At 41.9% G+C, this 15815-nt stretch overlaps 1 protein-coding gene across 5 annotated transcripts in view; it reads left to right on the forward strand.

Annotated features, from left to right (window-relative positions):
• LOC115143109 (inositol 1,4,5-trisphosphate receptor type 1) overlaps window positions 1-15815 on the forward strand; it is a 169181-nt gene that overhangs the window by 100591 nt on the left and 52775 nt on the right. For 3 of the 5 annotated variants that reach the window (XM_029683198.2, XM_029683199.2, XM_029683200.2), the window contains exons 34-38: window positions 51-179; window positions 2753-2873; window positions 4863-5047; window positions 5865-6013; window positions 14190-14301. In XM_029683198.2, coding sequence (XP_029539058.1) covers window positions 51-179; window positions 2753-2873; window positions 4863-5047; window positions 5865-6013; window positions 14190-14301 — 696 coding nt within the window. Of the gene's footprint in view, window positions 1-50; window positions 180-2752; window positions 2874-4862; window positions 5048-5864; window positions 6014-14189; window positions 14302-15508; window positions 15545-15815 lie in introns of all 5 variants that reach the window. The other 2 variants (XM_029683196.2, XM_029683197.2) reach the window with 1 other exon arrangement.

Here is a 15815-nt window from a genome sequence, read left to right on the forward strand (position 1 = left end):
AACTGCAGGTGAAACAGGAATGGGTTGTGTTCACCTTGTGACCTCTGCAGGTGTCCAACAACACGAGTGACCGCAAACATGCCGACACGGTCTTGGAGAGCTATGTGACCGAGACAGTCATGAGCATCGTGACCACTTTCTTCAGCTCACCCTTCTCCGACCAGAGCACCAGCCTGCAGGTAACCAACGGCAACCCACATCCCTACCCAGAAAAGAGAGGGACGTTCTGTAAGAGGAACCAAGGTCTTTCGGAGAAAGCCAGTACAACCTTCCTTCCTCTCAGTTTTCACAATCTCATCTGCCGTTTATGTTATCTTTCTATCTTGGAACATGGAGTTTGTCATAATCCCGTAGAGCTAGCCTTAGAGGGCTGTAGCCTACTCCTGTCACAGTCTATAATGATTGTTATCACGGTGTCACTGAGTGATGTTTTCCTGTTGTACACGGGAGTCATAACCTTGGTAGACAGCATTTTGTAATTGTTTATCAATCCCCCATCCCCTAGCTCTTTATGTTCAATGTCCATTCATCTAGTTCTTGGTAAACTGCTCTTCAATTCCTAGAATAAAAGGAATACCACCTTCGAGACCTTTATTATGGACATCTGCACCAATGTGGAGACTGTGTAAGAGAGGAGAGAAACCAGGTTATCAAGTGGCTTGTTCTGAAAATCATCACTGACAATTGTTTTATTCTTTGACTGCTTTTATCCTCTGCTGCAGGCCTCACTTTTGGGGAACCTGACAGAGGTATTTTATATACATTTTTTGAAATGGGGACCACACATGACTAGGTGTTAATGCACATGACTAGGTGTTCACTTTTTCAGCTGGGACCCCATTTTTTTCACCAGAATGTTTTTGGCCTAAAACTTCTGCCCACCCAACCACACCCTAAATCTAATGACACAACCTTTAAAATCAGTACATTTAGCCCCCATTCTGTCTTTGTAATTGTATTTTTAAATTATCTCTGTATTCTCTAATAAATCACTGTGTGTGTTTATTTAATGAATAATAATGTATTAATGTATTTCCCTGAGCCTCCTTTGGTCTGTGGAATGCTCACAGTTATCGTGAGCAAATTTGAAGATATTTACATACACAGCCCTGATTGGCTGATAGGTTGGTCTAGAGCCCGCCCCTTACCCAGATGAACAGTCATTGGTCTATTATAATCAGATCACATTGTGACACATCACATTGTAATCACATCCCAACTGAACTGGCTGAAATTCCAGTCATTTCTTTCAATCAGCTTTTACACAAAAATAGTATTATTTCAACCTCACTGCCACTTTAACAAATAACCTTCAATTCATTACATTACATTCATTACATTTTATTTCACAATTAAAATAAACCAATAAATACATTTACTCAATCAAATCAAATTTTTAAAATTATATTTAAGAAAAAAATCTGTATTGTTTCATACAATAATCTGTACTCTTAAGTATTCTGTGATGTGCACGCAGAGGAACTTGAAGCTTCTGACCTTCTCCATTGCAGCCCTGTCAATGTCAATAGGGGCGTGCTCCCCTTCCTGTTTCCTGTAGTTCATGAGCATCTCCTTGGTTTTCCTGGCACCAACCTGCTAGGGCTTTAACCTCCTCCCAGTAGGCTGTTTTGTCGGCGATCAGGCCCACCACCGTTGTATTGTGGGCTACTCAGTCGTGGATGTACAGGGAGTACAGGAGGTGGCTGAGCACACAACCCTTGAGGGGCCCCTCCTGTTGAGAGTCATCGTGGTGTAGGTGTTGTTGCCTACCCTCACCACCAGTCCAGTTGCAGAGGGAGGTGTTCATACCCAGGGCCATGAGCTTAGTAACGAGCTTGGAAGAGACTATGGCGTTGAAAGCTGAGCTGTAGTCTCACATAGGTATTCCTCTTGTCTAGCTGGGATAGGGCACTGTGCAGAGCAATGGCGACTGCGTCATCTGTGGATCTGTTGGGTCGGTATGAAAATGTTAATGGGTCCATGATGTCGGGTACGGTGGAGTTGATGTGGTCCTTGACCAGCCTCTCATAGCACTTAATTACAGAAGTGAGAGCTACAGCGATGATCATTAAGGCAGGTTACCTTTGTTTGCTTGGGTACAGGGACAGTGGTGGACATCTTGAAACTTGAAGATCAGACTGGGAGAGGGAAAGGTTGAATATATCTGTAAACACTCCAGCCAGCTGGTATGGACATGCTCTTAAGGACGCGGCCGGGGAAACCATAGGGGTCGGCTGCCTTGTGAATATTTACATACTTGAAGGTCTTACTCAAGTTTGCCACAGAGATCGAGCGCTCACTGTCCTCTTCAGTAGCAGGAGCTCTCGTAGGAGGAGCGGTGTTGATTAGCTCGAAGCGAGCATAAAAAGTGTTTTGCTCATCTTGGATAGAGACATTGTGTTCTCCACGCAGCTGGTTTTCCTTTTAGAATCCCCAATGGTTTGAAGTTCTTGCCACATTGCATCTTGCGTCGAGGCCATTGAAGTGTGATTCCACTTTGTCACTGTACTAGTTTTTTGGCGTGATTGATTTCCAGATTGCGGCCACCGTGTTGTTTCACAGGGCTAGGTGGAGGTATGGTTTGTAATGGTGGAGCCTTAATAGTTAGTGTGAGTCGGAAGAATCCATGTCAAGTATACAATAACATGGTTAAATAAACCTTATAGTATTATCTAGTTGATCATTTTTTTATAACTCAATTATTCTACCTCTCACTCCCCTCCTCTCCTCTCCCTCTCCTAACCCTCCTCAGACCAGGCAGCCAGTGTTTGTACAGCAGTTACAGGCAGTGTTCAGAGTGTACCACTGTAACTGGTTGGTCCCAGTCCAGAAGGGTTCAGTGGAGAGCTGTATCAAGGTGCTGTCTGACGTGGGTAAGAAGTACAACACATTCATAACACTAACCCCCGATACTACTGTAGCTCCGATTTACATTTCCAACAAAGATCCCTCAAATTAACCTGGCTTCTATGACCTACTCTATTGTATGTATAGATTTGACCAACTGTATAACACTTTATATATTGGGGTTGTCAAAGAAATCCAACTTGATGTTAGCCATTTGTTGGTCATTTGTTAGTCAAATTCCCTGATGAGGCAGTGCTATTATGATTGGGATGTACTCTGAAGATGAGTGTTGTATGACATCTTCCTTGGTTGTGTTTACAGTGCCAGTCAAAAGTTTCGACACACCTACTCATTCATTGTAGAAAAATATTGAAGACATCAAAACTATGAAATGACACCAAAAAGTTTTTAAAAATCAAAATATATTTTATATTATTTGCACACTCTTGGCATTCTCTCAACCAGTTTCACCTGGAATGCTTTTCCAACAGTCTTGAAGGAGTTCCCACGTATGCTGTGCACTTGTTGGCTGCTTTTCCTTCACTCTGCGGTCCAACTCATCCCAATTGTAAAGGGAAAGTGGGATACCTAGTCAGTTGTACAACTGAATGCCTTCAACTGAAATGTGTATTCTGCATTTAACCCAACCCCTCTGAATCAGAGAGGTGCGGGGGTCTGCCTTAAATCGAAATCCACATCTTCAGTGCCCGGGGAACAGTGGGTTAACTGCCTTGCTCAGGGGCAGAACGACAGATTTTCTTTCCTTGTCAGCTCGGGGATTCAATCCAGCAACCGTTACTGGCCCAACACTCTAACCACTAGGCTACCTGCTGCGAATTGGGTTAAATCAGGTCACCTGATGCAGCACTCCCTCACTCTCCTTCTTGGAAAAATAGCCCTTACACATCCTGGAGGTGTGTTGGGTCATTGTCCTGTTGAAAAACAAATGATTGTCCCGCTAAGCTCAAACCAGATGGGATGGCGTATCGCTGCAGAATGCTGTGGTAGCCATGCTGGTTAAGTATGCTTTGAATTCTAAATACATAATCAACAGTGTTACCAGCAAAGCACCATCACACCTTCTCCATGCTTCAAGGTGGGAACCACACATGCGGAGATCATCTGTTCACTTACTCTGCTTCTCACAAAGACACGGAGGTTGTAACCAAAGATCTCACAGTTAGATTATCAGACAAAGGACAGAGTTCCACCGGTCTAATGTCCTTTGTTCATGTTTCTTGGCCCAAGCAAGTCTCTTCTTCTTATTGGTGTCCTTTAGTAGTGGTTTATTTACAGCAATTCAACCATGAATGCCTGATTCATGCAGTCTCCTCTGAGCATTTGATGTTGATGTGTCTACTTGAATTCTGTGAAGCATTTATTTGGGCTGCAATCTGAGGTGCAGTTATATCTAATGAACTTATCCTCTACAGCAGAGTTAACTCTGGGTCTTCCTTTCCTGTGGCGCGGTCCTCATTAGAGCCCGTTTCATCATAGAGCTTGATGAATTTTTTGCGACTGCACTTGAAGAAACGTTCAAGGTTCTTGAAAAGTTCCGTATAAACTGACCTTCATGTCTTAAAGTAATGATGGACTGTCGTTTCCCTTAGCTTATTTGGGCTGTTCTTGCCATAATATGGACTTGGTCTTTTACCAAATAAGGCTTTCTTCTGTATACCTCCTCTATGTTGTCACAAAACAACTGATACCTCCCCTATGTCAACACAACACAACACACACCTGTTAATTGAAAGGCATTCCAGGTGACTACCTCATGAAGCTGGTTGAGAAAATGCCAAGAGTGCGCAAAGGTTGGCTACTTTGAAGAATCTCAAATATAAAATATATTTTGATTTGTTTGACACTTTTTTTGGTTACTACATGGTTCCATATGTGTTATTTCATACTTTTGAGGTACTCACTATTATTCTACAATGTAGAAAATAGTAAAAATATAGAAAAACCCTTGAATGAGTAGGCGTGTCCAAACTTTTGACTGGTACTGAATGTGATAGCTAAAGGGCGAGCCATAGCCATCCCAGTGGATCTGGACAGCCAGGTGAACAACCTGTTTGTGAAGTCCAACAACATCGTTCAGAAGACAGCCATGTCCTGGAGAATGTCTGCCCGTAACGCTGCACGCAGAGACTCAGTACTGACCACCTCCCGAGACTACAGGAACATCATCGAGAGACTTCAGGTGGGTACACTGTTTGTGTGAGTCTGTCTGAGGGACGGGGCTAGGGAAATGTAATCCCTCCTATTTTCATAGATATTGCTCTACACATGCAAGGACTGACAGACCATGACATCCAAGCGATAGTTTTAACAATTTTGAAGCTATACATAGTTTGTTTACATTCTTGTTGTTTGTGAACAATGGATTAATAAAACCTTATATTTTGGGTTATGATAAAGACAGACAGTTGTGTTAAGCTCATAAGCCCATTATAAGATATATTCTTCAAGAATCAGAATTGAAATGACAGTTATCAACTTCACAAATCCCAGACCAGCTTACATTTTTTGTGCCTCAGTGTGTTAAAGGGGTAGTGCGAGAATTTGGCAATTAAGCCTTTCTCTAATTACCCAGAGTCAGATGGGCAGTTGTGAACTAGCACAATTGCTAGCTATGGCTCACAAAACGACCTTCAACTTCCTTCAACTTCCGTCAAAGACACACAAAAGGTATGAGTTTCTGACTCTAGGTAAGTACAAAAAGGGCTTCATTGGCAAAATCTCGCACAATCCCTTTACCACACTGAGGCACAAAAATTTAAAGCTACAGTCTGGGATTTGTGAAGTTGGTAACTGTCATTTCAATTCTTTATATTTACTAATTTATTCTTGAATAATATAACTTATAAATGCCTCATGAGCTTAGCACAACTGTCTTTATCATTAATTGACAGAATCTCACACTATCCCTTTAACTCGCTCCCTTTTTCTCTGCCCCTCTTTCTCTCTGCCCCTCTTTCTCTCTCCCCCTTTCCCTCCCTGTCCCTTTGTCTCTGTAGGACATAGTGTCAGCTCTAGAAGACCGCCTGCGTCCGTTGGTCCAGGCTGAGCTGTCTGTCCTAGTGGATGTACTGCATCGGCCCGAGCTACTCTTCCCTGAGAACACTGACTCCCGCAGGAAGTGTGAGAGTGGCGGCTTCATCTGCAAGTACGTGTCTTCACAGTAACAATCCCACCCCACACTAAACAACGTATACAGTGTATGGGATAGTATGTAGCAGAGGTGGGACCAAGTCATTGTTTTACAAGTCACAGGTAAGTCCCAAGTCAAGTCCCAAGTCAAGACGGGCAAGTCCCGAGACAAGTCTCAAGTCAAGACCGTCAAGTCTTTAACTTTGAGTTTCGAGTCCTAAACAAGTCATAATGTGCTCTTTTTTTCACATTTATTTAAGCAGGTAGGCTAGTTGAGAACAAGTTCTCATTTACAACTGCGACCTGGCCAAGATAAAGCAAAGCAGTTCGACACATACAACAACACAGAGTTACGCATGGAATAAACAAACATACAGTCAATAATACAGTAGAAAAGGTCTGTATACAGTGTGTGGAAATTAGGTAAGTTAAGGGAGGTAAGGCAATATATAGGCCATGGTGGCGAAGTAATTACAATATACCAATGAATGTGCTATGCGTGCTCTTCACCAAATGTAATACCATTTCATATTTTTAAGACGAGTAATTGTTAGTATATTTCATTTACGCAAATCATGAATGCTTTTAAAAATATATAGATACTTTCCAAATAAATGTTATATTTTTGGTATGGTAGCCATGAGAAAGACCCCCCCCAATAGTGATCGACTATTGAGGATCGCTATGGGGCACAATCGGGCGATGTAGGCTTGTACACAATCGCCCAACCTTGTTTTAGGAACGTCAGGCAGGATTTAGGCTACCAACTGCCTCGTCGTTTGTAGCTCAATCTTGGGTGCAATGATCACGTTCCCGCACTGACTGTCTGTGTGGAAGCTCATTGATTTACCTTTACGCTAGCCAACATGAAACACTAGTAAAGTAATAAAATATATAGCTGTCAGCCATATTAGCCACAACTTATTGTTCTTTGTGCAGCTTCAAATGTCGAACAAAGTTGGAAATTGTTGCGCCTCCGTCGGTAATTTTCTTCCCGCATGTTTTGCAAGTTGCAATCCATTTTTTTGTTGATACAGCGTTGTCTTTATATTCAAATAATTTTGGGTATCATCTTTCCAAGGGCTCCATCTGAATTCACCCGCCAACGTTCCTCTGCACTGCCACGCACAACGTTTTCTCATCTGGCACAATTTTATTGGCTGCTGTCCGATTCAAACTGTAATCGTTAAATGAAGAGTTGATGCGCTGCACACTTTTTAATAGCATAATTTTTTAGATTTGGGCTTGGGGAGGGTATCAAGTCAGGTCGAGTCGTAAGGCTCAGGTCCAAGTCAAGTCACGAGTCATTGGTGTTAAAGTCAAAGTCGAGTTGTCATATTTGTGACTCAAGTCCAAGTCATGTGACTCGAGTCCACACCTCTGGTATATAGACAGGTCATTATATGTATTTCACTTTGAAAGCTCAAAGTAATGACAGACACATTGCCCATTCTTTATGAATGTATTGGTGGGAGGAAACATTCATTCACACCCTGAAACTACATGGTGAAGAGCAGGAAGTCACTGAAGGTGGTACGAGTAAGGATATCATTATAAACCTGGTGGGCTGATTCCAGCTGCAGGTAGACCACATCTCCATCCTCTAACTCTAGGACTGCTGCATTAGATTCATACTCGTCCTGGCCATCATTCATTTCACCTGTAACTACTATACTCTGGTTGTTCTTATACAAGTGTACAACTATTGGTTCTGTATCCTGACCACCACAGACAGTGTATCTGAAGTAGTAGACTCCTCTCGCTGGCGCTGTGAAGAGACCTGGATCAGGATAAAAAACATATTCAGACATTCGTGCACATTATTTTGTCCTCAAATGGTTGAAATGTATGCCATGAACAGTATGTGGTAACTGTAATTTGGTTGTAAGCCTGGCAAGGATCAGCATAGTGTCACTACGGAAGGGTCCTACAGAGTTAGTCAGAGCAGTAGAGAACACCACCTTTGGTCTGTCTGTGAATAGAACATGGTAGAGGAGGAAGTGAATTATGATTAAATAGATGTATTATTGAATCACCATGTCTTCTAAGATTTAGAGTAGCTACATTAACTGCATTCTCTCTACAGCTCCTCCACCTCCACCTCTTTCTCACTGCTAGTCAGTCTGGTTGACAGCTCTGCTGCTTGCGCTGGAGATTGATAAAGAAATAAAAACATCTGATAAATGCAGTGGCAATTGGTGCCATTTTGCCATGGCCTTATTTCTATTACAGCATAGTGGATGACTGTCATTCATATTCCATTCACCCAGCTCAATGTAACATTGATAGCTTTAGGCTACCACATGGATACTCCAAAATTTCCCTAAACACATCACGAGGTTGCTTACAACCTAGCCTGTGAATGAAAGTTTACAACGTAGGTGCATGGGTCAAGATAGTTTTTTGTAATCAAGGTGACAAACCGTGACCCATTCAATGCCTGCCTTGCACACTCTTGCCTTCATCTAGCTGATCTGGGGTGTAATCGTTAGTCCAACAGTTGCAAACTAGAGTTTCTATTGGACAAATTCAGGTATGTTTATCCCCGTTTCGTTCCGTTCTGTTTTTCAACAGAATCGGCAGAATGATCACACGCGCACACACAGTTCACTTTCATTGCAGCCACATACAAACAGTATGAGAACTTTGGTCATTGTAATTATTTTCGATTCTATGCGCTCTTCTCCTCTCTCACCTTTTCTCTTTGCTTGTGGACTTCAGTGCACAACACATCAGCTGTCTGTGACCAGGCGAAAAACATTTCCAAGACAAACCTTCATGTCATAACTGCTACACATAGCTACTTTGTTGTTACCATATTATCTAACATCATAGTCAACATAGAATAGAAGTAACGCATTAGTAAACCCGCTACAATTACAGTACAGTGTACAGTCAGCAAGCAGTTTAGCAGTTACACCGGTGGGCCCCGGTGGCAATAAATTATTAAAACCAAAAGCTTCCTTGACATGGAAGGGTTCTAGTGTTGGATAGCCAGCTAGCTAACATAGCATCCTTCTCTGTTTGAGCCGGGTGTTTTGAGGAGGCTAAATTAGCAAGTGAAAAGAAAAATACTACGAAATATAGCTTTAACTCTCTCCCTCTCCCTTCCTCTCTTGCTTCTCCTTCAATTTTGAAGAAATGTATTTGTTGAAACTGTTCAACTATTGTCTTTCTCTCTCTTTGAGTCAACTACTCACCACATTGTATGAACTGCAGTGCTAGCTAGCTGTAGCTTAAGCTTTCAGTTCTAGATTTATTCTCTGATCCTTGATTGGGTGGACAAAATGCTGCAAAAGCTCTGGATACAGTTGAAGTCAGAAGTTTACATACACTTAGGTTGGAGTCATTAAAACTTGTTTTTCAACCACTGCAAATTTCTTGTTAACAAACTATAGTTTTGTGAAGTCGGTTAGGACATCTACTTTGTGCATGACACAAGTCATTTTTCCAACAATTGTTTACAGACCGATTATTTCACTTATAATTCACTGTATTTCAATTCCAGTGGGTCAGAAGTTTACATACACTAAGTTGACTGTGCCTTTAAACAGCTTGGAAAATACGTAAACTTCTGACCCACTGGAAATGTGATGAAAGAAATAAAAGCTTAAATAAATAATTCTCTCTACTATTATTCTGACATTTCACATTCTTAAAATTAAGTGGTGTTCCTTACTGACCTAAGACAGGGAATTTTGACCAGGATTAAATGTCAGGAATTGTGAAAAACTGAGTTTAAATGTATTTGGCTAAGGTGTATGTAAACTTCCGACTTCAACTAATATATCTCTCTCTCTCTCTCTCTCTCTCTCACTCTCACTCTCACTCTCACACTGACTGACAGAGACACTTCCGTTCAAAAGTTTGGTCACTTAGAAATGTGCTTGTTTGAAAGGAAAGCACATTTTCTGTCCATTAAAATAACATCAACTTGATTAGAAATAGTGTAAACATTGTTAATGTTGTAAATGACTATTCTAGCTGGAATCGGCTGATTTAAATATATAATAAAAATAAAACATTTAATCGATTATTATTATATTAGCCTTAGAGGTCCATTATCAGCATCCATCACTCCTGTGTTCCAATGGCACGCTAATCCAAGTTTATAATTGTAAAAGGCTAATTGATCATTATCAAACCCTTTTGCAATTATGTTAGCACAGCTGAAAACTGTTGTCCTGATTTAAAGAAGCAATAAAACTGGCATTCTTTAGACTCGTTGAGTATCTGGAACGTCATTATTTGTGGGTTCGATTACAGGCTCAAAATGGCCCGAAACAAAGAACTTTCTTCTGAAACTCGTCAGTCTATTCTTGTTCTGAGAAATGAAGGATAGGCCCCGGTGCACATCTGAGCAAGAGTACAAGTACATTAGTGTCTAGTTTGAGAAACAGATGGCTCACAAGTCCTCAACTGGCAGCTTCATTAAATAGTACCCGCAAAACACCAGTCTCATCGTCAACAGTGAAGAGGCGACTCCGGGATGCTGGGCTTCTAGGTAGAGTTGCAAAGAAAAAGCCATATCTCAGACAGGCCAATAAAAAGAAAGATTAAGATGGGCAAAAGAACACACACTGGATAGAGGAACTCTGCCTCGAAGGCCAGCATCCCGGAGTCGCCTCTTAACTAGTCCCTGCCACATCTCGTGTCTGAGCCGTTGAATTGCGACTCCTTATTCCCTGTACTGGCATTTTTCTTTTTTGATTGCCTTGCGGCGTGACTAGCTATAAACTAACTGTTTATATTCAGCCATGTACACATGTACACAGCTGTGACGATAACTGACAATAATTATTTGGGGAGGTAATTTGACCAACATTTGATTGTAAGGAATTCTAGATCGGGTGAGCAGAAGGACTTGAGTTCCTCTATGTTATGATTACACCATGAGTTGTTAATCATGAAGCATACAACCACGCCCTTCCTCTTCCCGGAGAGGTGTTTACCTCTTACTCTCTTAGGCTGATACAGAGAGACTCATCCATGCTTTTATTACAATCAGGCTTGACTACTGTAATGCTCTCCTGTCTGGTCTACCCAAGAAAGCCATTGCAAAACATACAGAATGCTGCAGCATGGGTACTGACCAAGACCAAACGGAGAGCACACATTACACCAGTTTTAAAGACTCTGCACTGGCTGCCTATGAGTTTTAGAATTCATTTTAAGATTCTTCTATTGGTTTTCAAATTAATCCACGATTGTGCACCCCAATGCATATCAGACATCCTTTTAAGTTATGTACCCAATAGGTCCCTCACATACTCTGGCACTGGCCTTTTAGCTATCCCAAAGCCTAGGACCAAGAGGCATGGAGAGGCCTCTTTTTTTAGTTACTATGCCCCTTGCCTCTGGACTAGCCTGCCAAAAAACCTGTGGGGGCTGAAGCTGTGGACATATTTAAAGGGATCTTAAAACGTACCTTTTTAACTTCAATTTTCCTTAGGCTGCTTTCAGTTTAAATTGTTATTCTTTTGTGTTTTTATCCTCATGTTTCTTGTGTAGTAAATATGTTTTTATTTTCATTTTTTGTACTCGTTTTTTTCCTGTGAAGCGCATTGTGTTGCATTCATATCTGAAATGTGCTGTATAAATAAAGCTTGATTTAATAACGGGATGACATTTGGATACCCATAGCATCTGTAGCTATGCGCAAATAACAGTATAGCGCCAAACCTACCAATTTGATTTATGATTTTTAGGTTGTTTTAATTATATGCCTGGATTTTTCACTGTGTTTTCTACAATTTGTATCGTGTTAAATATTTGCCACTATTGGTAGCCACCGTCAGTTATACCCACATACAGTGGGGCAAAAAAGTACTTAGTCAGTCACCAATTGTGCAAGTTCTCCCACTTAAAAAGATGAGAGAGGCCTGTAATTTTCATCATAGGTACACTTCAACTATGACAGACAAAATTAGAAAAAAATCCTGAAAATCACATTGTAGGATTTTTAATGAATTTATTTGCAAATTATGACGAAGCGAAAACAGGTTTTTAGAAATGTTTGCACATTTATTAAATGTAAAAAAAACAGCAATACCTTATTTCCAAGCGAAAACAGGTTTTTAGAAATGTTTGCATATTTATTAAATGTAAAAAAAAAAACAGCAATACCTTATTTCCACAAGTATTCAGACCCTTTGCTATGAGACTTGAAATTGAGCTCAGGTGCATCCTCTTTCCATTGATCATCCTTTATATGTTTCTACAACTTGATTAGAGTCCACCTCTGGTAAATTCAACTGATTGGACATGATTTGGAAAGGCATGCACCTGTCTGTATATGGTCCCACAGGTGACAGTGTTTTGTCAGAGCAAAAACCAAGCCATGAGGTCGAAGGTATTTTCCGTAGAGCTCTGAGACAGGATTGTGTTGAGGCACAGATCTGGGGAAGGGTACCAAAACATTTCTGCAGCATTGAAGGTCCCCAAAAACACATTGGCCTCCATCATTCTTCAATGGAAGAAGTTTAGAACCACCAAGACTCTTCCTAGAACTGGCCGCCCGGCCAAACTGAGCAATCGGGGAGAAGGGTCTTGGTCAGGGAGGTGACCAAGAACCCGATGGTCACTCTGACAGAGCTCTAGATAGGCCAAAGAGTTCAGAGTGCCAATGTCACGTCTGGAGGAAACCTGGTGGTGGCAGCTTCTTGCTGTGGGGATCTTTTTCAGTGGCAGGGACTGGGAGACTAGTCAGGATCGAGGGAAAGATGAATGTAGCAAAGTACAGAGAGATCCTTGATGAAAACCTGCTCCAGAGCGCTCAGCACCTCAGACTGGGGCGAAGGTTCACCATCCAACAGGACAATGACCCTAAGCACACAGCCAAGACAACACAGGAGTGGCTTCGGGACAGGTCTCGGAATGTCCTTGAGTGACCCAGCCAGAACCCGGACTTGAACCCGATCGCACATCTCTGGAGAGACCTGAAAATAGCTGTGCAGCAATGCTCCCCATCCAACCTGACAGAGCTTGAGATGATCTGCAGAGAAGAATGGGAGAAACTCCCTAAATACAGGTGTGCCTAGCTTGTAGCGTCATACCCAAGAAGACTTGAGGCTGTAATCGCTGCCAAAAGTACTTCAACAAAGTACTGAGTAAATGGTCTGAATACTTGTGTGATATTTACGTTTTTGCTTTGTCATTATGGGGTTTAGTGTGTAGCTTGATGAGAGGGGGCAACAATTGAATCAATTTTAGAATAAATCTGTAACAATGTGGAAAATGTCAAGGGGTCTGAATACTTTCCGAAAGCACAGTAAGTAAGGTAAGTCTGAATTCCAACTACTGAGAAGTGTTTAGGAAAGGCGCACGTAGAAAAGGCGTACATTTCCTAAGTCTGAATCGGGCCCAATATGGTTGCTGTGATGGATAATGTAAAATGATTATGCAAAGTTTTCACATTACTGTACCCATGGAATTACATGTGAGAACAGGTAATTATTAAATTAATAGGATCTTTGTGACTGTACCGTCACTCTCCTGACCTCACATGTGGTACTTGGTGATGTCTGCTCCACTTTCAGATCAACCACATGGCTCTTATAGAAGGATAGTTCAATCTGTGTTGCTTCATCCCGATGATCCCCAGGTTGTGCACAATGTTTCTGAGGTCTTCCAGTTTAGTCCAGATGTCAGGTTGGGTGGTGGTCTGTGTGTCGGTCTCTCCCTGAACCCAGACACACAGTGGCAACACCAGTGGAACTACGGACACCCTCATTCTGGCAGTACCAACACCGTCGAGTGTACCTTCTAGTGTCAAATTGATTTCAGCTCATGAAATGTAGGACCAGCAGTTTACATGTTGCGTTCTCTATTTTTGTTCAGTATAGTTGGGTGTGGCCAAGGCCTTCAAAAAGAGAACATTTGTGGATAAGATTATTGGTCGTGGGAAACGTGAAGCTGTTTTTTATCTTAAGTTATGTGTCTGCGTGAATTTCTATTTCCACTTGACAGACTTCATCTGAAAAGAAACAAAATTAAGTGTTTACTTGCAATGACTAATATGTGATTGTTTTCCAATAAAAAAACGTTGAATGCACCTACTAAGTCGCTCTGGTTAAATGACTTAAAATGAAAAGCCCCAAACCCACCCATCCAGTCAATCCTTGTGAACTTAACCCCACCATGACCCCATGGTTAGTGACCCCACTGTGACCTTTGACACTGTCTCTCCCCAGGCTGATCAAACACACTAAGCAGCTTCTGGAGGAGAATGAAGAGAGGCTGTGTATCAAGGTCCTGCAGACCCTCCGAGAGATGATGACCAAAGACAGAGGATATGGAGAGAAGGTAGGACACGAGTCACAACACAACACACCTTACCTTACCTCCATCAGCAGCCCCGAACCTCGAATACCACTGCTTCTCTCCATCACAGTATAGTGGTGTCGATGACCAACCCTATCTAGTTTCTACCCTTCTCTTTTTAGGATCGCTCACATTGTACGACTCATCAACCAGTGTGAGTGTGTTCCTTTTATTCTGATGTGATACGGAATGATATGGATCTACATGATGAGTACACACACATAGACACACACACACTGAGCTGGTCCAGGCCAGACTGACCTCATGACTACTTGGCTGGACACTAACTCACCAGCACGGTCCAATGAAAGCATTCATGTCTGAGGTCAAGCAGGGAGATATAACCCCCGATCTTCCTAGAAAGGGAATTGGCTCAGAATGGATGGATCTCGCCTTTACTATTATACCAACTCTTTCCGTTTTGTGTCAAATACCCTTTAATAATGAATGTATTTTCTAAAGTATTAAATGTGTACTAAGATACACATCACATGAGTGCTTTGAAGATTCTCTTTATATACTGTCTGACTAAAGTTTGTGTATGCTTCCTAATGTTGTGGTGTGCCCTGCTCACACTGATACAGCAGCAGCCTGTATCCTCCATATGCTAACCAATGGCTGACAGTACCTCCGTCATTTGGTAAGAGCAGTCGTAGCTTTTAGGAGGTATAGTTGATTCGGGGCGGCAGGTAGCCTAGTGGTTAGAGAGGTGGCCCAGTAACCGAAAGGTTGCTAGATTGAATCCCCGAGCTGACAAGGTAAAAAAAATCTGTCATTCTGCCCCTGAACAAGGCAGTTAACCCGCTGTTCCTAGGCCGTCATTGTAAATAAGAATTTGTTCTTAACTGACTTGCCTGGTTAAATAAAGGTTCAATAAAAAATAAAAAATAAAATTGTAACACCTTCAAAAGAGATCATTAGGTTCAGATTATTGGTTGTGGGAAGTGTGAACCTGCTCTTTTATCATGCGTCTGCGTGAATTTCTATTTTCAACTGACGGACTTCACCTAAATAGAAAAGCCCAATAAAAAGTTAATGAGAACAAGGGTCTACTTGTTAAGGCTGTGACATTTCGTTTTTTTTTTGTTCCATCTAATGATGTGGTGTGCCCTGCTCACACTGACACAGCAGCCTGCATCCTCTCTATGCTAATCCATGGCTAACCCTCCACCCCTCTCTTCTCTTTCAGCTCAGGGCCTTTGATGATGAGATGGATATGCCTGAGGTTGTCCCTCTTTTTCTTCTACTTCTCTCCCTCTTTCAGTTGTTCTGTGAATGTGCCTTGTCCTCTTAAATGTAGGTCTGTGATTGTAGTTGTGGCTATATGTGGTGGTGAAATGTGTCTGTAGGTAGTACGCCTGGGGTTGTAGTGGTAGATTTGAGTTGCTTTCTCTGTTACCCTCTCTCCCGCTCTCCTCACCCTCCCAATCAGTAAGTAACGGTGTGGGTAGGTGGGTGTGTGCGCGTGCCCATATGTGCACGTGTGTGCGCTTTAC

Source organism: Oncorhynchus nerka, linkage group LG15, assembly GCF_034236695.1.
Source record: "Oncorhynchus nerka isolate Pitt River linkage group LG15, Oner_Uvic_2.0, whole genome shotgun sequence".
NCBI classification, from domain to species: Eukaryota; Metazoa; Chordata; class Actinopteri; order Salmoniformes; family Salmonidae; genus Oncorhynchus; species Oncorhynchus nerka.